We start from the raw sequence: 25930 nt of genomic DNA on the forward strand, positions 1-25930 counted from the left end.
GGCTGGGGAATTCCAGGAGACAGGCTGAGTCACCCAGTGGTGAATAGAGAGATCTGCATCTAGATGGGAGGGAGGAGTCACACCTCAACCTTGAATAGGGCTGTGCCTGCCTTCCACAATGCTGGCTACACCCCCTGGGGAGCGGCTGATGTCTCTGCCCTGCACACTGAAAGAAGAGAAGGAGTCCTGTAAACAAAGTGCTCCAGGACTGTACTTGCCTTCCACAATGCTGGCTCCAACTCCTGTGGGGTGTCTGATGCTTCTGCCCTGCACTGTGAAAGGAAAGGAGAAGTCTGGTAAACAGAGTGCTTCAGAACTGGTTTGGACTGGGCAAAGGCCCCTCTCCCCTCAGAGAACAAAGGATTTATGGGTATAAATATTGGGACCATGATCCCATGAAATTAGATCACTTTGGACTACAAGAAGAAACCTTTACTGAGGAGAGGAACCTGAAGAAACTGAGGGGAGACTATTCCCAAGCTGAAGTGCTGCTTGGGGGATTGGCCTGCAGTGGTTGCCTAACTGCCAAAGGAAGGAGAAAGGAACTTTGTGTACTTTGCTTTCAACTTGTGAAGGATGTCCAAGGCCTTGGAAAAGAGCTTGCCTCCTGCTGAAGTCTCAGGGACAACAGACTTCAACCCCCAGCTCCCCAGAGTTTTTTTGGAAGTGCCTGCTGCTGTTTTGGGTGTTCTGAGGAACTGCGGGTCGCACGGAGCTGGAAGCACGACTCAACAAGAAGAAGCGCGTCGCCGTCGCTGTGCCTGCCGTCGCAACTCCAGAGATAGGAGGGTGTCGCAGCTGGAACTGTCGCACTGCACCGCATCGGGGAGAAGCGTGCCGCAACGAAGAGGAAGCGTGTCGCCGTCGCTGCTGCTGCCGTCGCAACTCCTAAGAAGGAGGATGTCGCCACTGTAGTTGTCGCACTGCACCGCATCAGGGAAAGAATCTCGCAACGAGGTTGGAGCGTGTTGCAGTCGCTGTGCCTGCCGTCGCAACTTCGGAGAAAGGAGGGTGTCGCCACTGGAACTGTCCCATTGCACCGCATCGACCAAGAGCACTTTGCATCCCCGAGAAGCGGGCCGCCGTCGGAGCTGCTGCAGTCGCATCTTGGATGTCGCCACTGTAGTTGTCGCATTGAGTGGAAGCTTCACGCATCGTGTGAGAAGAGCGTCGCCGCTGGAGCTGTTGCCGTCGTATCATAAGGGTGTCGTCACTGCAGTCCACGCATCGAACCGAGAGTTTATCGCATCCCCGAGAAGCGTGCCGCATCTCGAAGATCTTCACGTCTTTATTTCTTTGTATCTGAACTTTGCCGCATTTCCCAACTGAACTGAACTAAGCTTAAATCTACCATCTTAAAGTAATCATAGTGTGTATTTTTGTCATTTATGGCCTTGTGGTAACTCTATATAAAGTCTACTTATTTTTTATATAAAACCTGTGTGATGTCCATTTGTAGTGTTGTCACTGGGTTACTGTGTGTGGTCACAACTGCTTAACTCACAACGCCTTTGAAATAAGCCTTGACTGCTCGCGCCACGCAACCTAGAGGGTAAGCAGGTGTTATTTTAGGTGTGTAATCCCCTTTCCCTGACTATTTGTCATAAGTACCTGCCTGTGCCAAATAGAGACCCCCAAATCTAACAGTAATGCTAACATTTGTTTTTTGTATAACATCACTTGCTGTGGAAGCTGTATTGGATTCGCCATTCGCTTTGTAATACAGTAAGTACAAGTAAAATAATGAAATAAATATATAAAGTCTTAATAATCTTACTGCCGGAATGAAGGATTGTAGTGTTTAACTGGATGTCAGAGATCGTTAACGATGTGCTCGAGTCGAGAAAAAAAAATATATGAAGGATTTGTGAATTAAGATGGCTGCTGGGGTTACGTTGCGTGGCCTCGTAGAGTCCGCGCTATGAGATCAGCACGTTGAGTCAGTGGAATGCAACAACGTCATCAATTTACAGCCGCGCGTTGGATAGAATGTTCTCAGAGCGGCAGCAGCTGAGTTGAATGTAAACAACGCCCATGCGTCAAGGAGAACACTCGAGGGCAGACAGCAACAGCCGAATTAAAGGTAAACAGAGCTCGCACATCAGCAGTTAGCCCACTAAATAAGTCAATCTGGTTATTTAAACATGGGGAGAAATATGCAACTAAACGCACAAACGATGGAGTTGTCTGTCGAAGTCTCTCCTCTTTGGCAATAACCGTTGGAGCCAATTCAAAGGTCAGCGGAGCTTTCACGGCTCAAAGGTCAGCAGGGCTTTCGCGGCGTAGAAAGAGGGAAAAAATATTTCAACACTTACTCTCACGAAATAGCGAAGTAGTCCATCAGAGTCTCTCTCCGGATTTTGACTCGGCACTTTTAACGGTGTGGAACAACAAATAAAAAAATCTCCAATGAATTCCAATGAATTTCTTAATCTTAATTCGATGGCAGGGGGTTGACCATCCTCGTCACCAAATCTGTGTAGTAAGCCAAAATAAATCCACTTGAAAGTAATCAATTAAGTTGGATTCTTTATTGCAACCCCCTGCACAGGAGAACAGCACATCCAGCATGAAAAGCTTCTTCAGTATAAATACATTGAAAGGAATGTCATTGCACAAATAATTCCACCATTCTAGACTGTAATACAGATTCTAATATGATGACATGCCGCTTACATTAAAGTCATATACTACAAAGACCTATTGCGTTGCAAATGCTTGCTATGCTACCATATTTATATTTGCTGCTTCTTAGTTTGGAAAAACTGTTAGGCTAATCGCCTAATGTGGTCAATTTGATGGTACTTTCAATGAAACCGATCATTTTGGGTCAACAAATCCCTTAGGTACTTTAATTCATGCATAACGTTCCAAACTTTAAATTCAATACTATGCCCTACCTACCAACTAATACAGAAATTTCCCCTGGTGAGGAGGGCGGCGGCCATTGGGGGCGTGGCCTCGTGTACTGAAGCACCTGAGAGGTAATTTTGCCTCCGCCATTCCACCAATGACCCTCCTCCAAAACCAGAGAAAAAGCTTCCTGATGCTGGTGGCGATGTCCAGGGGTGATAGATTTGTTCAAAATAGCGAACAGTCTGTCATCGCCTTTGGCGGTAGATCAAGGTGTTCCTCAAGGCTCTATACTTGCACCCACACTGTTCAATCTCTATTTAGAACCACTGGGAAATCTCCTAAGTAAATCCAGGATCCACTATCATCTCTATGCAGATGACACTCAAATCTACCTCAAGGTTGCTTCCACTCACGATCTCGCCATCCTAAGCTCTATTCTCGACTCCATTCAAAACTGAATGTCAACTCATCAACTGATTCTGAATCCCTCCAAAACTGAATTCCTCCTCCTCACTCTCTCCTCCCCCGGTTCTATCATGGATGGATCAGATGAATCCACTTAACAACAAACCCATCATTGTCGACAGCGCAAAATCCCTTGGTGTCATACTCGACAAAAAACTCAATCTAATCTCCCACATCAATTCCATTGCAAAGTATGCTCGATACCAACTGCACCTTCTTTGGGGAATTCGTCGCTTTTTCCCGGAGCAAGACCTTAAAACCCTGGTGCAATCGCTGGTCCTCTCCAGACTGGACTACTGCAACTCTCTTCTTACTGGCCTCCCCAGATCCCATCTGTCCCCCCTTAAATCTGTTCTCCATTCAGCAGCTCATTTTATTTATGGGGCCAAAAGAAGCGACCACATCACACTGATGTTATCCACCCTCTGCGGGCTTCCCATCGAGACTAGAGCTATCTACAAGACTGCCTGTATCACCCACAAAGCCTTGCACTCCTCCTCTTCTCGCTACCTGGCGAATAAACTGAAACTCTCTGGAGGTTCTAGACCATCACGTAGTGTGGAAAATGTACTGCTTGTACCTCCCACTTTCAAGAAGGAAAGATCGATGGCCCAATCCTTTTCAGGCAACGCAGTGAGAATCAAAAATTGGCTAGCATTCGCGCCAAGAATTTTCAATTCTATTAAGGACACGGAGGCGAGGATTATGCTTCTCATTCTTTACTGCAAACATCACAGCAGCCAATGAAAATGCGTATTTTCATTAAATAACAGTAAACAACTACATTTCCCATCATGACATGTACATAGGCACGCCCCCATAGTCCATAAGAACCCCTTGCGTGCGGCCATCTTCCTCTTTCTTTGTAGCGAACAAGTCCAAAATAACTTGAATAACATCATAACTCCTCCAACATGGAAGAAAGAACGTCCTCCTCAGATTGAATATCCTGGCAGTCTTCTGCGTTTAGTCAGATTTCTTGTCTGATCCTGAAACAAAGGAGATGAAACCGTAACCACCGAAAACAACTGGGTGGGCAAGCTGTTACACATAACCAAGCCGGGTGGGATAATCCTCTCCTCCGTGTCCTTAATAGAATTGAAAATTCTTGGCGCGAATGCTAGCTAATTTTTGATTCTATTACAGGACCGGAGGCTTCAGATTATGCTAGTTTAACGCTCATTGAAAACAACAGAGGTAATATCCCCCACCGGCTTATAATAGTACGTCTTAAAAGTGGACTCTGAGGACCAATCTGCTCTACGCATAATGTCCTGAATGCTGGAACCCAACATAAATGATTTTGACGCCATAGCGCCTCTTACATAATGAGCACCGAATATGGTGATGTCAATGCCAGCTTCTTTCATAATATAACAAAGCAATCTGGCGATGGTGGCGGCCGCCACCGCTTTAAAAGGTTTTTGCAATGCAATCAACAATTGTGAACAAGGCCTGATGGCCTTTGTGCATTCCTCATATGTCTTCAAACATTGTACCACACATAATTTCTCATTATCATGAAATGCATTATAACTAATATGACGTGAGATTGTTTTGGTGCGTCCTGTAATGGTAAAGGAAACTCCTTCCGGAGTAAATACTCTACCTGTAACGTCGAGAGCTCGCACGTCCGACGAACGTCTGCATGCTGAAAGGCAAAGTAGCATGGCCAATTTGTCCGATAATTGTTTCCTATTTAAGAGCGTGTTGACAAACCATCCGTTAAATAATGCGAGGACTAATGAAACATCCCACAAACCTGTATACTTAGGTTTTGGTGGGTTGGCCACCCGAATACCCTTAAGCAACTTGCACACCACTGGGTGCATGCCTACCGGTTTCCCGTCTATCTGGGCATGCCCCGCTGAAATGGCAGACCGGAAATTGTTCACCGATCTATAAGCCAATCCTTCCGCTGCTTTATCCGATAAAAAGTTCAACACGTGGGGCATCTCTGCCCCCACGGGATCCAAGTGTCGTTCCACGCACCAATCCAGCCAGTTTTTCCAGGCCGAGGAATACCGTTTTCTTGTGGATGGTGCCCAGGCCTGCCTGATAAATTCAGAAGTCCTGCTCGAAACACCTGGCAGTTGCCACTGTTCCCTGAACGGTACTAAAGGGGGTGGTAATGGACGGAGCATCTGAACCAATCAAACACTCACACCCAGTCAAAAGATCTGGGTTTGATCCATCACCGTTCTTTAGCCCACTCGGTACAAAAGGGGGTGGTGATGGACGGAGCATCTGAACCAATCAAACACTCACACCCAGTCAAAAGATCTGGGTTTGATCCATCACCATTCTTTAGCCCACTCGGTACAAAAGGGGGTGGTGATGGACGGAGCATCTGAACCAATCAAACACTCACTTCCAGTCAAAAGATCTGGGTTTGATCCATCACCGTTCTTTAGCCCACTCGGTACAAAAGGGGATGGTGATGGACGGAGCATCTGAACCAATCAAACACTCGCACCCAGTCAAAAGATCTGGGTTTGATCCATCACCGTTCTTTAGCCCACTCGGTACAAAAGGGGGTGGTGATGGATGGAGCATCTGAACCAATCAAACACTCACACCCAGTCAAAAGATCTGGGTTTGATCCATCACCGTTCTTTAGCCCACTCGATACAAAAGGGGGTGGTGATGGACGGAGCATCTGAACCAATCAAACACTCACTCCCAGTCAAAAGATCTGGGTTTGATCCATCACCGTTCTTTAGCCCACTCTGTACAAAAGGGGGTGGTGATGGACGGAGCATCTGAACCAATCAAACACTCACACCCAGTCAAATGATCTGGGATTGATCCATCACCGTTCTTTAGCCCACTCATGGATTAAACCCAGATCTTTTGACTGGGTGTGAGTGTTTGATTGGTTCAGATGCTCCGTCCATCACCACCCTGTTTTGTACCACTGTTCCCTGAAAGCCTCCAAGCCATCAGCTGAAGCCTGCCTTCCACTATCAGTGGGTGTCGCTCCTGATGAGGGCCCAGCAATAGCAATTCCGACTCCGGAAGGAGTCTGGGGAGATCGCAACTCCACTGTAATAACTTGGGGAACCACGACTGGGACGTCCACCATGGCGTCACCATGGCTATCTCCGCCCGTTGTCTGATCACCTGCGACATTACTCTGGGGATCAACATGAAGGGGGGAAAGGCATATTGGGTTGCCTTCGACCAATCCTGGAGTAAGGCATCGGTCGCTTTAGCTAGTGGGTCCGGCCTCCAACTGAAGAACTGCGGGAGTTGGTATGTTAGTCTGGAGGCAAAGAGGTCCGTCTGGAATGGACCCAAAATATTCTGTATCCACTGAAAGACCTCTGGAAGCAGCTTCCAGTCGCTGTAGTCTCTGAGGTACCTCGAGTTCCAATCCGCCACCTGATTGGACTGGCCCGGAAGATATTCCGCCACCACCGATATTTGATTCGTCAGGCAATAATGCCAAAAATCCTTGGCTATCTGCACAAGAAGCGACGACCTCGTGCCGCCCAACTTGTTGATGTACCTCACTGCTGACACATTGTCCATGCGAAGGAGGATACAACAAGAGGTGTGCCTCGGGGATAACGTCCGCACGGCGAACGACCCTGCGAGCAGTTCCAAGCAATTAATATGCAAGGCAAGCTCCTGTGGAGGCAATCTGCCGCCTGTGGAGATGTCTCTGCAGCGCGCCCCCCAGCCCCACCGGCTGGCATCGGACTCGATTATGACTTCTGGCTGGGAGCCGAAAATCGCTCTGCCGTTCCAGGCGCCTACATGGCCTAGCCACCATTGTAGCTCGGTTCGTACTTCCTCTGATAGAGGGATAACGTCCGAATAGGACAGTCCCTTCTGAAGATGTCTGATCTTTAGCCTTTGTAGGGCCCTGTAGTGAAGAGGGCCCGGGAATATCGCTTGGACAGATGAGGCCAATATCCCTACTACTCTGGCAATCGCCCTGAGAGTTACTGTCTGATTGCTCAGCAACTTCCGGATTTCTTTCTTGAGATCCTTCAGTCTCGCCTTTGGAAGGCACAGCTGGGCCGACATCGAGTCTATCGTGAAACCCAGGAAATCTATTACGTGTGTGGGAACTATCACTGATTTCTTTGGATTGATGACAAACCCTAAGGTTTGAAGCAGCGTTGTCGTAAGGGCGAGGTGCTGCAGAAGAACCTGTTGACTCTGTGCCAGTATCAGGATATCGTCCAGATAAATTATGAGACGTATCCCCCTCCCCCGTAGGTGAGCCACAACCGGCTTCATTATCTTGGTGAAACACCAAGGAGCTGAGGAGAGCCCGAAAGGCAGAGCCAAATATTCGTACCATTGGCCGTTCCACCTGAACTGTAGGTACCTGCGATGTGGAGGGAAGATGGGAACGGAGAGGTAAGCGTCTTTGAGGTCCAACCTGACCATCCAGTCCCCTTCCTGTAGCAAGTCCGTTAAAAGATGGATGCCTTCCATCTTGAAGTGATTGTACGTTAGAAATTGATTGAAATCCTTGAGGTTCAGAACCAGTCTGTTTCCACCTCCCTTCTTTTGTACAAGAAAGATGTTGCTGCAGAAGCCGCGAGGCCCTTGGATGACTGGTGCTATCGCTCGCTTTTGCAGCAAACCAATGATCTCCGCCTCTATAAAACTGCGATCTTGTTGGGAAAAATGGAGATCTGCAGGCGTACTTGATTGAACAGGACGAGAATAAAACTCTAAGTGAAAACCCTGCACTGTCTGTAACACCCAGACGTCCTGTGTTAAGTCCTGCCACTGCCAAAGGCAGTGTTGAGTACGACCCCCCCAACGTAAGAAGAGAAAGGTCTGAAAAGCTCACCTGTGTTTTGCTGAACTTTGAAGTTCGCTCTGTTGTTATTCGACTGGAAGTGTCCCCTGTTGAACCTCCTGCGGAAGGGGTAGAAAGTCCCGCCTCTGGTGTAGTCGTAGTCGCTTCGGCCACAACCAAAATCACCTCTCTGGGAACCTTGGGGACCTCCACGGCCTGACGAGCGACCCCCGCCTCGTCCGGCCCTGTTAAAAACACCCTGGCTAAGGGCTCTCTTGATCCCTGTCTACGCCTTATCCAAGGCCGTGAAAGTTCCGACGTACTTAGAGACGTCTTTTACTAACTTGTCGCCAAAGAGCTGACCCACTGCTAGGGGTCCTGGTTCCGCATCTGCAAACTCGGTCAGGTTACTATCCATCTTGATCAAGAGAGATTTTCGCCTCTCGGATGATATGACGCAGTTGGCGTTGCCAATGAGGCATATGGCCCTCTGGGTCCATCCTGCCAATATATCCGGATCTACTGGGGTAGAGGATTCTTTGGCCGCTAAGGCCATCTCTAGAATCTTGGCCAAAGGGCCCACCACATCCAGCATTATGTCATGGCATCCTCTCCATGCTCGGTCAAGACCGCGCTTAGGGTCCTTAGAAAATTTGCGGAGAAAGGTCAAGAGGCTAGCATCTATCTCTGGCGTTTCCGCCACCTTGTCCGGGAGTTCTTGCCGTGGACACTCCGATTTTAGGCGATTGCGCACCTCTCTTGGGAAACTCTTCCTAAGGTTCTCATGCAGATATGCTGAGACCGCGGTGGGAGGCACCCATTCAGAGGATCTGGGGTGCATGATATCAGAAGGGTCGAAGGTGAATGGGGTATTGGCAGGTGTCGCCCCCGTTGGCTGAGGTGTCTTCGCCTTTTTTGGTGGAGGAGGCTCCTCCGATGTATCTGTATCGGTGTCCGTGTTCGTGGTGTTAGTGTCGGTATCTGTATCGGCATGGGTCTTATGCTTGGCTTTAGCCTTGCCCTCTGAATATGAATGGTCAGCTGCCTCGCTGGCAGGCAACTCCGAGAGTGCTTGCGCATGTGGCCACTTAACAGTGTCAGACGAGCCTTGGCCAGATGCCGATGCCTCTGCTTTCTTCTTCTGCGGCTTGTCATAGCCGTGTCTCTTGGCGAAGCCCTCCAGCAGTTTCCTGATAGGGCGTAGGGCTGCCGCTAGGGCTTGCTGAACCTTTTGCAGGACCGTGGTCTCCATAGCCCTGTTCACTGAGGACTGGACCGAAGCGTCCAAAGCATTCACCAAATTGTCCTCCAAGACAGCTTCCTGCTGTCCCTCATATGTCTCCTCCTCAGCATACTCCTCAGGGTATTGCTCCCATTCAGCCATTGTCAGGGTGGCTTAAAAGTACAAATCAGTCACAGACTCTGAAGGAAGCAGTAATATTTAACTGCAACACTGCCACAAGGAAGGTAAATGGGAGGGGGGGGTCAGCCCACCAGTACACTGAAAGATACACTACAGAACCCCCTCAGCAAAGCTGTATTCTAGCAGGTCGGAGACCCAGGCCCAATGATCAGTCTAAAGAGCGTGTGCCACTCTCAAATGGGCAGTATTTTACAACCTTTACAGGCGCTAATGAGGCAGAGCTATCACCGATGGAAAAAACTCGAGATTTGTAAGCTAGGGGATTCGCGCCGGAAACGCGCCACCCAACTCTACCGAATTCCGCCCCAAAAGGAGCCCAAATTCAGCGCGATGAGGAGCGTGTTCCAGCCGAGAGCCACCCGGACTGTACCGCGTCACAGGGCGATGAGGGGAGCCCTTGCGCTTGCGCATGAAGCGCGCTATTGCCGTGGGGAAACTCGGGACTAAGGCTCGTGAATAACGGTGACGGTCTGCCCCGGTCAGCGACCGAACTTGAAAGCGTCCGCAGTCTGCGCGACGCTCGTATAAGCCACAGAGGAAACACTGAAGGCGGGCTGACGAGACGCGTTACAGATCACACGCTCGCCCGCCGAATGCACCAAATCTCTCAATAATCGGTTACAAAGAAGGTATCATCAGATAAGTCTCCAAATACTCATTAAAGTTATCAAAAGTCAATATCAAAGCATCAATATATAAAGCCATGCATTATAGCAAAAGGGAGGGAACAAGGTGCACTTATCTGTTGCTGTGAGCAGCAAAGAAAGAGGAAGATGGCCGCACGCAAGGGGTTCTTATGCACTATGGGGGCGTGCCTATGTACATGTCATGATGGGAAATGTAGTTGTTTACTGTTATTTAATGAAAATACGCATTTTCATTGGCTGCTGCGATGTTTGCAGTAAAGAATGAGAAGCATAATCTGAAGCCTCCAGTCCGGTAATAGAATCTGGAACTCACTTCCGCCTCAGCTCCGGACCACCACCTCCTTCCAGGCCTTCAAAACGGACCTCAAAGTTCTCCTCCTCCAAAGACACTTCCAAATTTAATTCACGCCCTCTCTATTACCTGAAGGAAGACCTTCCATTACAGAAAATTCTACATTCCATGACTATGAAAGTGCCTTCCCAGTGTGTTCTTGTGGTTGGAGTGTTTGCTGTTTATTGCAGTATTATCCTTGTACCTGTGTTTGGTACTCTTTTGTAACATGCACACGCCACTTTTCTCTTGTAACACACTGTTTGATACCTCTTACATTTTGTTTGCTTTAGATACTTGCACAAGTGCCACCACTGCCTACGTAACGTTTGTTCTTGTGCTTGAGTGTCTGCCATATATTGCAGTATTATACCTCAAATTGTACTTTGTTTTCTCTTGTAACATGCACACGTCACTTTTTCCTCCTGTATTGCACCGTTTGCTACCTCATGTATTTTGTTTGCTCACAACTGTCACTTTTGCCTCATGTAACTTAATGTTTGCTTTTGTAACATGCTGACTTGTAATTTTCTCCTCATGTGTCATTACTGTTCCTATTGTGAAGCGCTCTGACGCCTTCGGGTAAAGTCCGCGCTATATAAAAACGCATAAATAAATAAATAAAATAAACGCCGGGAGTTAAAATCCTCCGAAAACTAGCTGGAAACCCACTGTTTACCGTGTATTTTCGCCACTATGTGATATCGGCTCCTCACCGGGTGACCGTGTGAAGGGAGCCAATATCGTGTGCCACACTGTGGCAAAGTGCGAGTTGGAAGGTAGGTATGCTATACAATACTCAGACAACAGTTTGGACGATTAACGCCTTTCCAACATGGCTGATCACTTTGTCCTTTAACAAGCGGGAGTTTTAGCTTCTTTGTCTGTCTTCTGTTTTAACTATATCTGTGAGTTGTAGTTCGAAAGGTCTGGCAGCGAGAGTCTTCTTTCTATTGCAATGTCTTTTGATGTGTCACTAACGTTCCCGAGAAATCCCGGACAATGATGTAACTGAGTTTTATTTCTACGTATCCCGGTGTTTCGAGGGTGAAACCCAGGCTTGGCACTGGTGTTTCCTAATGTTGTAAGAGTTGTTCGATGTTTGACTGATAGTTTCCGGAACCACCCGAGTGCCCCTGATCGTTGTTAGGGCCTTTAAGCCCCGCCAACGTTTCTTGAGTTCCGGTCTCACGCAGCGCCTTCTGGTCTCGCGGCATTTGTTCAGTCCTGGAAGCAGTGAGCTACCCTTGTCTGAGTCCTATAGAGTAGCTCTAGTTAAAAGACACGCGAGCCCGCGGCTTTAGAGCAGGCCGGAACCTACGGGAGGATCTTAAGAGGAAGCCCGGTGCGGGGGATACCAACAGTACCTCAGGGTCCCAGTTTCCTGGGCCGCCAGGCCCCCAAACCCCCTTTTAGCCCGGCCTCCGGGCACCTTAACGACAAGATGATCAAACTCTTCTCCCTCAAACAGCAAAAGAAGGAGGAAGAATCTGCGGGGGGCACCAAGGGGAGCAGCAAGAAGGCATCCGCCGCCCAGCTTCGTATTCAGAAAGGTGAGCCCCCTCTACACAGTCTGCTTGTCCCATGACACCGTCAGAAAAGAGCTAAGCCGTCCAGCACAGAGTCCCCCTCTAATACATTGCTGACTCAGCTTGAACCCGGACATGTTACCTCCCTCTCTTGTACGAGATCTATACCGCACTCACCTTCATAAAGCACACATTCCCCCATTCAGTCTAAAGTAAAAGTAAATACAATTAAATAAAGTCAATTATTCTCTCGATTCCCATAAACCCCAGGCCATGGTCAGCCCTAAAGGGGACCCTCTCAAGATCACGACTGCTGCTAAAACAATCCCCACCATCAGCTTAGAGCACAACCCTTTTAATAAACAGTCCCTCTCCAGAAGATATACCTCATCACCGAGTCTCCATAAAATAAACAGTTCCCAACTTGTAATCTCGCCCCTATTGTTGACACTACAAGCCTCGTTTGGGGTTCTCTTCGTTTTAGTCTTTGTACTCATGGCGGCCCAACCCTACCAATACGACATAGCGCTTTGTAACATGAATGCGTTTGTATGACACTGTTCAGAGTATTCTTATTTAACACGTTTTACTTGGTTGTAGGTTTTTGATAGTTTAATTTGGCAAAGTACACGCTCTTGTGTATTAAACATAATATAGTCATAGCTGACTATATTCAAAACTTAATTAAAAAGAAAAAAAAAGTTCCTGAAATGATTTTATCAGAAGGCTAATAGATGCGCGCACTCGGGTAAACTAATTTGCGATGCAGACTTTATACTGATTGGTATTATCACACATTCTTCATTCGAGGCTTCTCAGCCTTCTAACATGGAGAATATATTTTAAAAACTTATCAATTCGGCAGACAATAGATTTTTCCTGCACTGGTCCAGATTCTCACTCTCGATTGGGAAAAACTTCCTTTTTGCGAAACACATACAAACTTTTTTGACGTGTTGGTATCCGATCGATGAGGCTGATGCATCCTTTTCGAATCACAAATAGGAGGGGGATTGATTTTTCATGTCCTCTGCTATTTGTGATTTTGAAAGGATTGTAAAAGTACATTTTTAAATAGTAAAAGTGTATTTAGTGGTCGCAGTACCCTTGACTTCGTGAATCTGCGGCTTTGCGACCGTAAAAATATCTTTACACATCAGACTACTTAGTCCTGCAGTACATTTTGAGGGTCTCTTGTCACTTGCCTGCTGAAAAACCAGAAGGAGAATGATTGACGAACTGCTGTTTCTTTTAGGGTAATAGTCTACCCTGACATGTTCTGGATAAGGAAAAGTAGAAGTTGGTTGAGGAGTACTATTTCATCTTTGTCTCCATTTGGGGAAGTGCATTTCTTTTCACCTTCCTGAACAGTGAAAGCGCTTGAAGGAGTAGGAAAGTGCAATTCATATTAAAAAGGCTGAAGAAACGTGTATATTTAAACATGTTTAAAAGTGAAGGAATTATAGGGGCACACAATCGTTTCGGAAATCCATTTTGACTCCTCTGCATGAGCTGTGTGTATTTTAATACGATCTGGACTTGAGTGGTACAGTCTACTAGTGTAGCTCGGAAACGTTGCTACAAATTTGTGCCAGGCTTATATTGTATATTTATTTAGTATCCTTGTGTGGTATTATTCTACCATGGCTTCCTGTTGGTCACCCAGCTAGATTGAAACAAGCATTTGCATAGCCAGTAGGTCTCGCCTTTGGGACCTTTATAAGTGTTTATCCATGCTACGGTTAATGTTGTTGCACCAAGGATATTGTGCTGCATAACTAAGTACTTATAAGGTTCCCAAGGTGAAACCTATTGGCCATGCCAATGCTTGTTACAAATTGGTACATTTATTAAGACAGCCCAGGAGGATGGCGTCATACTCTCTACAACTGTGTCGAAATGGGTCCCCATAGAGCCCAAGCTGCTTTAAAAGCATCAACTGGTATCCCATCAGAACCGGCGGCCTTTCTGCCTGCACTATGATGTAAAGCGAGGAGAGCCTCTTCAGAGTAATATTTTGAGGAAGAGAGCTCCAATTTGGTTCTCCCTCACACACAGTTTAGCAATAATCCTCCGGATTCCGTTTAAAAATAGCAGAACAATGGGCTACCCATGCTTAACAGGAGCCAAAGAAATTAATGGCTGCAATTAAATCGTTTTTTAAAAAGTGCTTTAAACTGTTTACCAAAATAGCTTATTCTCCTTCCTTTCAACGGCTTGGGTCAATTTGACCATGCCTCTTCCTGCAGCACCTTCTTCCAGGCAGCTAATACAGGATTATAATTTTTGCAGAGTGAGTTAACAGCCATATGGTAATACCATCCCAATCGAGGCTAGAATAACCACATATCTGCTTCACAGGAAATGCCCATGACCGTATATTGAAATTGTCTGCCCATATCAATATAAAATTGGCAAAAAGCTCATGCCCCTTTTAAGGGCATGCACCACCGTACTACGGGTGGTATCAAATACGTGGTTATAAAAAATGAACACCACGACGTCAGGGCCCCCCTTTGTAGCCAACCACAGGAACTGGGAGTGGGGTCCTACGGATGAAAGCCTTTAAGCAGTAACAGGTAAATATTAGATATTACCATCTGTAATCCCCTAACCCCCCTTTGGCCTGCCCTGCTGGGGAAAGTGCAGCATCCAGAAAATGTGAGGAAAAACCCTCCACGTGGGTTGGGTTCACACACCAGGTTTCCTGTATGCATATAGCATCAGAACCAACGGCAAAACGCAGCCAATCTGGAGAGCCTAACTTATTCTGTAACCCACACATTCCACATACCAAATTTATAGACTTCTGCAGTCTTATTCTTCCATTTACCACTTTAATATTATATTTCAAAGAGGATAAAATGATGGCTTATGCTGATTTTCGAAGTTTTTTTACTGGCCTTCAACTTAAAGATACTGGCCATATTGGAATTCAATTTAAATATATCTGTGGAAAACATGGTTCCTATAGGTGGGGAAACATATTACACTGGAACAGCCTTGGTTGGTAGCCTGTGGTCACTTTGTGCATTGTTAGCCATGTACTTTTTTGATTAGCGTATCCCCGTACCAAGTAGGCATACTTTGTAAAATGGTAATTCCATACAATTTACATTGTCAGGTTTAAAAATGTATTTTAGAAGACTATTTAGGTGGGGGCTGAGAGGGTAAACGTGAAAGGCATCAATAAACAGCTGAAAATGCAATTAGATGTTTATCGTTTTAGATACCAAATATTTAAAGACCTGGTGTGAGAAACGTAATTTTAAACAAGCATTTGCAATGCAATAGGTCTTGCATTACTGAATGTTTGAGCTATTGGCGTTGCATTATTATTAGGATTGCCATAAGTTAAGTTTTCAGAAATATGAGACCTGTTGCATTGAAAATGCTTGTGTTGTGTTGTTGTCGCGCAGAGACTTACTCGTGTTCTATCGAGTTCTCAGTTTCAATTCCTGCTTAGACATTCGTGTGGGTACCAGTAAATTGGATAATAGCACCAATTGTTTGCAAAGCCTCAAAACGCCAAATAAGTGTGGTAGCAAAAACTACACTAATATCACTAAGTATTATTATTTTTGCTGTTCATAGTGTAACCTTAAGCTAACAGAGTTTACACATCACACATCTGCTTTCTGAAAAATGCAATTGCTGGCCCATTATTGATAGAATTCAGACAGGAATCTGACTGAACCTAAGATCGAAAGCACGAGCCAAGCAACTGACAGACCCATCCTGTAAATTAAACGGGCAACTTGTTAAAAAAAAAATAGGGTTACTGACCAACAAAATCCTCTAGTCATATAAAAACAGCTGAAAATTTCCCTCCCCACATATTGAAGAGTCTTGCATTTACAACTGTAGACTTAAAGGATCATCTGTAACTGCCCATCTTAGTAACTATGTTTAAGTCAGGCAACACTTATTAAGTCTGGGTTGACAGCATATCTGTCTGAAAGACCTATTGTTGGCAATTCTTTAAAAACAGTGAGCTTTGGTTCCACACATGGGAGTACACTAATGTTGGCTCTATGGTCAGGGGTGTGGAATTTATTAAAATATCTACTTGTCCATGGGGCAAGTTGCTTCATAAATCTACTTGTCCTGTTACAAAATCCACTTGTCCCTTTGGTGCCATGTGGTTCGGCGACGAATTATGGCAGCAATATCATTATATAAGAGCTCTTATATAGCCTCTCTGATTATGCCAGGGCTCATACCATAGTAGCTTTTGAATACTAGCAATCCCTTTATGTTGCCACGTTTCTGCAGATCTACTTACTGGGACTGAAGGCAGTGGTAAGCAATAGTTCCAGGGTTGGAATGCCCTTTAAGTCTGTGCAAATCTACTAAGGGTGTTTTTAAGGGTTTTCAAAAACTCTTCTCTAATCGTTTCCCATACTGAGAAATGTTTGCTCATGATAAACTGCAGTTCACAAATATTTTCCACGAGTACATTTCTTGCCCTACTTCTATAAATTCTTGTAAATTCACGAAAGCCATATAGCTGCACTTAATGCAAGGACATATACCCAGGGTGCACTTTTAAGACTTTCTTTAATAATAGGGCCCCTAATTTGGTCTGGCGTGAACCACAAGCTTTTGTGTTTGTTAAAATTCTCTCTCCCTCTCTCTGTATCGGCTGGCTTCACTGTGAGTGACGGCATTAAGCTCTTTCACAAGGAGTATATTGGCACACAAAGTAGTTTTGCTCAGTGGCAGTAACTAATGTGGCAGTGTGTGCTTTTTTTAGACCATTTTTTTAAACTTTTGCCAATGTTTGTTATAATGGTGAGGGCCCGTCTGCTCTCACATCAAGAAGGCTTTACAAAAACCATGCCAAAACAAGTCACGTATTGGCAAAACTAAAAAGCTGGCCACTAATTTCAGACCTACTGGCTTTGCCAGTGCTTGTTTATTTTTATGTTTCTCATTATCTTATTGAAACTGATTACACTAATTTTCCAATATGAACATTTTTGCGAAATACTAGCATGCATCAACACATTTTACTAAATGATGCTGCAAAGAAACGGTACCTGAAATTTCACAGTAGTTTAGCAAAAACATTTTTTTCCTACTTTCATTTTTTTGGGAACATTTTATATTGAAAGCAAAGAGTCATTAATCTTGCTCTCAAGCTTCTGAAAATATTTGCATCTAATCAGAGAGCATTCTGGGAGCATTATGCATAGCCTCATATTGCTAAACTTTGAAACCGTGAGTACACATTTTTATACTGTAACCACTGTCAGTAGTGCAGTCAGACCTTACATTTACTTAGAGCGCTCACCCTAATAATAACAACTGTTTTCAATAAATGAACCATAAATACAGTTTGAACAGCATTAACATAGGCACACAAATAATAACTTCAGGCGGTGCCCTTCCCTGGCCCTTAATGTGCTACTGCAAACTGGTAGCCAAAGGGTTTGTGCTGCAGGGGGTTGGGCCTACCTGTCCCAAGGACAAAATACACATTAAAACTTGTTGCCCTTGACCCCAAACAATATGTCCTGGGCGTCGGGCTATAGGAATTCCACATCCCTGTTATGGTGCATCATTCTGTCTTCTAGGAATTGCTTCCACTAGACTGCAAGAGGGACTATTTCACATCTGAAAAGTAATCAATCATCCTGCTGTTTGTCAGATTTAATTCTTTATCTCCAGTATGCATGATATAGAAAAGGCAGTCATTGTCTGCCACTTTTACCAGCATTGTCAAAGCCAGTTGGGCATGACTTAATATAATGAAACCGCATTTGTGCACAAACCTTTTATGACAGTCTGTTTGAATGGGTTGGAACACTGAAACCAGACCTATAGTCTTCCCCAATTCTGTTTAAAAGGTTTTCAATGCTCCGCTTTAGCATATGAGCCCAATCTTGGTGTTAAACTAGTTCAAAGTGTTGACAGCCATCCTTGACTTAATTTGCACAATCATGTACTTTACTCAGGTCCTGAAATTCGGATACTCTAAATCCGGAACCTATCCTTCTTTTACACAATCACAATATACCTTGTCTGCTGCCAGTTGTTATATGATGCCCTTAATGTGTCATGCATTGTAGATCTGATTGATGGTCATAGGAATATCTATGCAAACAATATCGTATGGGTGCAAGGAGGAGTTAATGTAGATATGATACGCCACTCGCACTTACGAAATCCAACGTCACTTTTGATGCTGTAGTTTAACAATTTGGGCAACACAAATGAAGAGGTTTGGGAGCAAGTCGTTCACCAGAAGGCTATGCATGTCAGGCGTGGGCAGAGATGTAATTTGTAGTTGTCTGGGCTTAGCTAGGTTTTGAAATCTATGTAAGGGTAGCTTTGACATGCCTATTATAAATGCAGAACTACAAGTTCCAGGATGTAAAAGAGAAACGTACTGGACAGTATACTCCTATAGGCCAAGGGTCGGGGGCTACAAGCAAAGCAAATGTGCAAGAGGCAGAACACTATAAAAACTGTTTCCAGCATGGACAGTGCATTAGTTGATACGCTATTAGCGTGAAACAGCACTATAAAGGGGTTCCTTTCTAATACACAAAGTCCTTTTGGCTGCCATTACGCAGTGCAGTTGCGGCGTGACATGGCCACTGCCAAGCAGGTGAAGAAAAAGGTGTAAAACATTGGCCAAGCAGAGGTCAACACTCATCCATCGGAGTAATAGAGCGGATCGTAATGGAAAGAGAGACCTACGGGCATTGTCTGGATGAGGGCAGTAAGAGACAGAAATAGGCCGTAGTGGGTCCACAATCCTGTTTCTTAAATGGGCTAAAATGCACGTACTGCTCTAGCGATGTCAGGAAGGGGCGTATAGCAGGGCGTGCAGTTACGGAATGGCTGTAGGCAACTGACTGTAAGAGGTGGGTGGGGTCATGAGTCGTGTGTATGGGGAAAGTCACTGCTGGACCTGATAGTGGCTTAATTAACCCCGGCCACTTACTCCACATGCCCCTTTCACACTTGCCGGGGGTAATCCCCTCAATAAGCACTTACCGGAATTTACCGCCATGGGGATCGCCATCTTCGTAAGAATGCAGTGCCAAAGAGAAATAAAAGAAAGACTAACACATTACAGCCAAATACAAAAGACAGACAACAGTGCGTTGCAAAACTCGACTCAAACATATTAGCCCACTTTACATGAACTCCAATTGCATTACAGAGGGACGCATTTTCAGTGCCGGGAGATTGTGATTGGTCTACAATCACAGAATGTTCGAGCCCTCGCCACACTCGAACCTGGTTCCCAGCTTCAAAGTCGGCCGCCGTTGGGAACGCAACCTTGGCTTTACGTATAACGAGAAGAAATAAAGCCAACACAAGAAAAATCACACAAGGAAATAACTCCGGCTGCTATTTAAAAGCACACGCGTGCTTGTCACACCAAAAGCAAAACACACTGCTGGCACTGCAATCGTGTTTTTGCTGGCCCGGGAGAGGGGAGTGCGAGCGTGTGCGCGCTGCCTGCTCTTTTTAGAAGCACATACTCGTGCTTGTGGCATGCCCCTGCGCGCTCCCGCAAGGTGGATGCCACCACAATCACGAGTATGTGCCTCTAAAAAGAGCAGAGCGACGGCTAAAAGTCCTCCTGCGCTGCGTAGGCGAGACCTAAAAATGAGTGAGTTTGAAATGGATTGGTCCAGGCAAATAGCATTTAATATTTTCAGAGCTCCTACACAATATAAACATTCCTGCTACTCAAAAGCATATATCATTTTCTTCTAGTTAAGGTTTTCATACTAGATCTGATTATTATTCTATTTCTTTTCACTATCTCAGGTGTTCAATGTCCCCGTATCCTTACATTTTCGTCTTATATGCGTACTGTCATGTCCTTATCATCTGATTATCCGAAGTAAATAATCTCTGCAAGGGATAAAGGACTGTTTCATGATAACTCTGATTAAGCTTCTATACTGCAACCATTGTATGGTCACGCCTTGAGTTCCAATCTGGGCAACCAGTGAACATTTTGGGCCTGTGCACCGAATCAACACTTTCCTGCCATGATGTATTTATCAGGTACTTTAATATAAATGGGAAATAAATGAGGAGCATGATCAGATATTTGGTTCAGATGTACAGATGAAACTGGCCCTCAGCCTCACTTTCCATACCTGCTTGTTAGCTTTGTGGTCCTTCATTTTGTTTAAGTCGAGACTGAAGGGACATCTAAGTTACCTGACAATCCTAAACTCTATATACTTAAGCTTAATTGTTTTCTTGTTCTCTCATTATGTTTATAATAATAATTGTGTGCCCCCTAAAGAATTGTGTGACTGAGTGATGTGTACCACCAATTTCTTTATTGCTCGATTTTGTAAAGCACTTTTCTAACCTTGTCCAAGGGTCACAATGTTACACACATATATTTTAAAGAAATGTCCCCTAGCTTGTCTATCAGTTCACCCATTCTGATTATATAAGTTTCTGGCCTCTTCATTTTGTTTTTTTATTTGCATAATTGGGTTGGTTTGTCATATGTTGAAGTCATAGTAACAAAACGGTTCCACACCCTTCTGGATATTAGGCATGTGCCCATTTTCAATGTTTCCTGGTTGTTTTGTTCAGTTTTTTCCTTAGCCTGGAGAAAAGACACCAGTCATCATTATTGAGAGACTAGCCCAGATCCTTATCAGTCATTGACTAGCATTGGGATTTTTCACAAACCGTGTCAATTGTTCCTTCTTGTCATCAATCTGTACTTGAGTGGTAAGATGCAATCCACCTTTGTTAGTGAAGAGCTTTTCCACACGGTGAACTTCTTTAAAATGTATCCCTGTCCGACGAGCAACCACTTACCCCAAGTGTTGACCGTTACACTGCAGCAGACAAGCAAAAACAAAGGACCTAATAGAAACATCAGTAAGTTATAAGTCAACACAAATTAAAATGGCCCGGAACAAACGGAACAAATCATGGTTGTTGTATAAGAGCATGTAAATAGCTCAGGAATCCAGAACAAGGAAAATATTGTCAACGCGTGAGTAATTTTAGAAAACACTCCACTAAATAACTTTCCAGTAAAACCAGCAAGACAGAGGGACTTTGTTGGTCAACAAGTCCGGAATAAACCATGGAACAATACAAATCTGTGCGAAGATGAAGGAAAATAGCCAGGTAGGTGAGAGCTCAGGCAGCAGCAAGAAAGGGGACAAAATGGATGACAGTTAAATCGCAATTAAGAAGAAAAATATGAAAGAATGCAGGGAGGCAAAAAAGGCGTATAAGGAAGACCTTTGGGGAAAACTACTCTAGGCCAGCAAACAACAATGATTTGTTGGGCATAATAAACAGTCTAACAAAAGGACAGGCACATTCCCCAAACACTGGAAAAAGTGAAGAAACCTGAAAAGCATATGTGCGCAAAATGTATTCTATGGTCCAAAATAGGAAGATCACCCTGGAGACAAAGGGGCAAAGAGTGCTACCCATGGAAAACTCCAACTTTAAACAAATTCAGATTCAGCACACCAAAGGATCAACAGCAGAAACATTAGAGGGAATGATTAGTGCAGAAACATCAAGCATTGAATTTCAGAAAGTGAGGAACTAGAAGGTGAAAGGCCGTACTCAACCACACAAGGACCCATAGCACTAACTGATGCACAATTTGTAGAAGAAATAAAAAAAATGAAAGACCGAGGGAGCAAGTGGACTGAATGGCCTCCCCAACGCATTATTTATGCAAGTTTCAGGCTACTGTGTAGAGTATTTCACGCCTCTTCAATCCCATCTACATCCAGAACAGGATATCAAATTCTTGGAAAGGGAATAGTTTCCACCCAATATATAAAAATGGAAGCCGCACTGGGCTGGAAATCTACAGACTGATAGCCCTGATCGACGTGGAAGCAAAACTATACGCCTCCTGCATCTTAGCACACCTCCAAGCATGGCTGGAGGAGAAAAACGTGATTCCAAAAATCCAAACAGGATTTAGGCCTGGTAGGGGACCCATAACAAATCTGACAGTTTTGGCAATGTTAACAGAAAAAGCCATGGGAAGGATAACTCAGTTTTTCGCCTGCTTCCTAAATTTGAAATTGGCATTCAAGAGAGTACCACAAGATCAACTCTGGCCAAAATTGAAAGCTTGCGTGTTGGCACCGAGCTTATTAAATTTGTATTTGGCTGACATGAATAGCCATCTGATAAACGTCAAGAGCCATCTGCCCGAATTGGCGAACGAGCCAATTACATGCCTGCAATACGCAGACCGTATTGTGGTATTGAGTTATCAACGCCCGACAAACTACATTGAGTCGCAAAGGCTGGAGCTCAACCTGAGAAACAAAAGTGGTACGCTTAGTGGATAGCAGTTCATCAAGTACAAATGGTTTGTAAAACGTGAACAGGTAGAATCGGTCCGTCCATACAAGTACTTGGAAATAAATATGGGGAGTCACATGTCATTTACTGACCAAAAAACTTCAATGAGAGCCAACGCTCGGTCATTAATCTTTGCTTACATATTCCTAAAAAAGAAATTGAGCTGCCCTTTGCAAAGCCACTTGATGAAAGTAATGGCAGCACAGACGCTACCCTCCCTGACATTTGGACTGGAAATATGGCGTGGCAAGTAAATAGATATACTGAACAAGTTACAAACCAAGGTATACAAAGCAGTATTTTGCCTCCCAAAAGCAGCATCCCCAGCCCAGGTCCATTTAGAATTCAGACTTCATTATCAGAAATTGCAAAGAATTAATACCTCCGTAAAACTATGCTGGTAACTTCGTGCCTCAAAAGGTGGATCCACTGAGTAACTTGTTTTTGTTAGAAATTAAGGCACAGATGGAGCAAAAGCAATCCAATTCATGGGGCGCCCATCTGGGAAAAGCTCTAGCCGAATTAGACATCCAAGAAAGCCTGGGATACCAAGATGGAAAGCGCAGCATTCACAAGGCTACGTAAAGCTACAGCAAAGAAAATGTCTGTTTTGGAAAATAAAAATAGCCTGGCTAAACAGTGACACACGTGGACAGTGAAACTCTTACACCCATTTGCGGCCCCAACACTACATATCAACCCATTTTCACCTGGCCGTAAAAAGGGGCTTTATATGGTATTGTTTAAGAGTCCACAATTCAAAAGACATACTTCCAACATGGAAAGGGAGACCGCAAAACACAAACTGCATTTATGTGGCAATAGAATCCATAAGATATCTGATGTGTACATGTTCAATAGTTCAGGATCTAAGAAAGACACTCTTTAGACCAATTTTCCAAGAACTAAACATCTGCTTCTGTAGGCATGCTGTTACCTACTGGATGGTGGGCGCATCTAACAAATTGTTATGTCGAGGGGTAAAATTCTTCTTACCAATAAGTGACCTCCTCCGAAAAATGGACTTACAACAGCAACTGGCAAATTAAATAGTTTTATGAACTATAATGAAAGGAAAGAATTCATTAGAAAACTTGGGATGTGTGATTTTATCAATGGCAAGCATGTAAATGAAAACCATTTTAAGGTAAGATAAACATCCTTTTGACTTAAAAAAAAAAAGTACATTTTATACAGTGAACAAAGTAGATATTTTAATGCACTGCACTTTATGATTACGAATAACCAAATAAAGGTTTCTTTGACTATCTATAACCTGTGGTTTGAGTTGCACGTTTCTCTGTTTTTTTCATTTTTCTTTTTACAGTTTTGCAGCAATTTTACAATGTCTCTTTCCTCTTCAGGTTCGTTTTACACTGCATACAAATACGGGCATTTCAGTGCAGCTGTTATGATTTTTATAATCCTGACATTGTCTGCAATGGGATCCTTCATTTTCTGTACATTTAACATCGTTTTTGCCACTAATACTATGTGAGGGCTGCTTGAGACATCCTCCATTTTTAACTTATATATTATGACCAGTAATATAACAATCTGCCCTTTTCAATACTGAGGGCATGGTTATGTAATATATGCTGCTTAAGGTGAAGCATATAAACAATTATTGGGACTTTGGTCTGCCTGTCTATACCTTGCCAAATAGCTCAATTAATCAGAGGGGTTCTTTGTTTGCCACCGAGAGACATGGATGGGTTGAACATTGCTGTTTTCTTGAGGCACATTTCTGCAAACTTAAGAGCACATGCAGTACATTTTTGTTATTCAAGGTTCCTCTAAGCTGTTAACAGAACATTTATAGCAGATTGCTAGCGTAGACAAGGGTGATAGTAAATACTAATGCTTTGTCCCATCTCATGATTGGTTCTCTGAAGCTCTTTCCTGTGAAAAGCCAACCCAACAAAATGTTTGCTTAAAGTCATTAGATAACACTTGCTGCTGTTTGACCTCAAAGCAGCGGCCATTAGCTGACTGTTGACACTATTCAGCCACCACGCATCAATATGGTCTTGGAGCGCGTTTCATACACATGGTAAAATTTCTATATGATGTGAAGGTAAACACCCAGGCTATCAATTAAACAGAAACCAGCTATGTATTCGACTGAAATATTCCCTAAAGTTAGAAACTTTAAACCATAACACAAACAAATATAATGATATCAAAAATAGTATTTTTTAATAAAAACAAAGATAAATTTATACAATGTGAACATATAAGTTTTTTGTGGCATGCCGAATCTTAGAAAATGAAAATAACGGTGCCTCAATCAGTCTGGTTTTTAATGAAGGTTTTGGCTGGTAAATCTTGAAGAGAGATCGCAGTCAGACATATTGGCTGAACGTATAACTGTCCTGAGGAAGACACCACGACGTGTCGAAACGCGTTGACTCAAACTCAACAGCCACAAAAAACTTTAGAAAGAATATGTATCAGTGTCTATCTTAATATGTTTTAAATTTATGTTTTCTTCAATTAGAAAACTCATCATTTTTGCATCGATAATCTATTATAATTATATGTTCACATTGTATAAATTTATCTTTGTTTTTATTAAAAAATACTATTTTTGATATCATTATATTTGTTTGTGTTATGGTTTAAAGTTTCTAACTTTAGGGAATATTTCAGTCGAATACATAGCTGGTTTCTGTTTAATTGATAGCCTGGGTGTTTACCTTCACATTGTATGTTTTCCCTGACCCAGGATTTTTATCCGTATCAGGGGGCCCTTGTTACTTCACAAAAAAAAAAAAAAAAAAAAAATTCTATATGAACATACTCTCATTAGGGTTGGGACTGGTTCGCTAATATCTGAATCGATACCGATTGGGCGTGGCACATGGCAGGGATCCCGCAGATCTTTGCAGGAGGACCAGGGATCGGGGCTTACGGCTGGGCGATGGCTTGCATGTAGTATCCCTATATGCAGATGATTTGCTCTTTTCCTCCGGAATGTCCACAATATACCGGGTGCGATAGCTGAAATACTGCATCAATTCGCGGGACTGTCAGGCCTTCAGGTAAACTGGAGGAATTCCTCCCTGTTTTCTTTTATGAACTCAAATAGTGTTCTGGAGGACGCCATTCTTTATCTGTGATTGGTCGGATCACATTGTTGAAGATGGTGATCCGTTATAGACTATTAGAACATTGGAATGTTGGGAGCTCCATTGAAAACAAAGGAGTGCTCCAGGTTTATAATGGCTGGTATAGGCCTGGAGCTCCAACATTCCAATGTTTCTTTGTTCACAGCTCTGGCTGTGAACAAAGGCTTCGAGGACCCTGAGGGGATTCCAATCCCCTCTCGCTCCCATAAGGCTTTATTCTATTTTGTTAGAACATTCTGCCCTCTAGTGGCAGAATGTTCTAATAGCCTTATAGCCCTTCGTAGCTGGGCTATACCGGCTATTAAAGTCCCTCTCCCTTGTTAAAGGTTCTCGCTTGCGGCTCGGGGCCTTTAACGCTGGAGAGGGCCTTTAATAGCCGGTATAGCCCTCTACGGCAGGCTAAAAGGCTATATTGTACTATTTTTCTAATCTGCCC

General features: G+C 44.1%; 1 protein-coding gene across 2 annotated transcripts in view; it reads left to right on the forward strand.

Moving 5' to 3' along the window:
* Nucleotides 1-11397: 11397 nt before the first annotated feature.
* UBE2M (ubiquitin conjugating enzyme E2 M) overlaps nt 11398-25930 on the forward strand; it is a 173610-nt gene continuing 159077 nt past the window's right edge. The window contains exon 1 of one of the 2 annotated variants that reach the window (XM_078654817.1): nt 11398-12040. In XM_078654817.1, coding sequence (XP_078510943.1) covers nt 11932-12040 — 109 coding nt within the window. In that variant the 5' untranslated portion in view covers nt 11398-11931. The remainder of the gene's footprint in view (nt 12041-25930) is intronic. The other variant, XM_078654816.1, reaches the window with a different exon arrangement.

Source organism: Lissotriton helveticus, chromosome 7, assembly GCF_964261635.1.
Source record: "Lissotriton helveticus chromosome 7, aLisHel1.1, whole genome shotgun sequence".
NCBI lineage: Eukaryota > Metazoa > Chordata > Amphibia > Caudata > Salamandridae > Lissotriton > Lissotriton helveticus.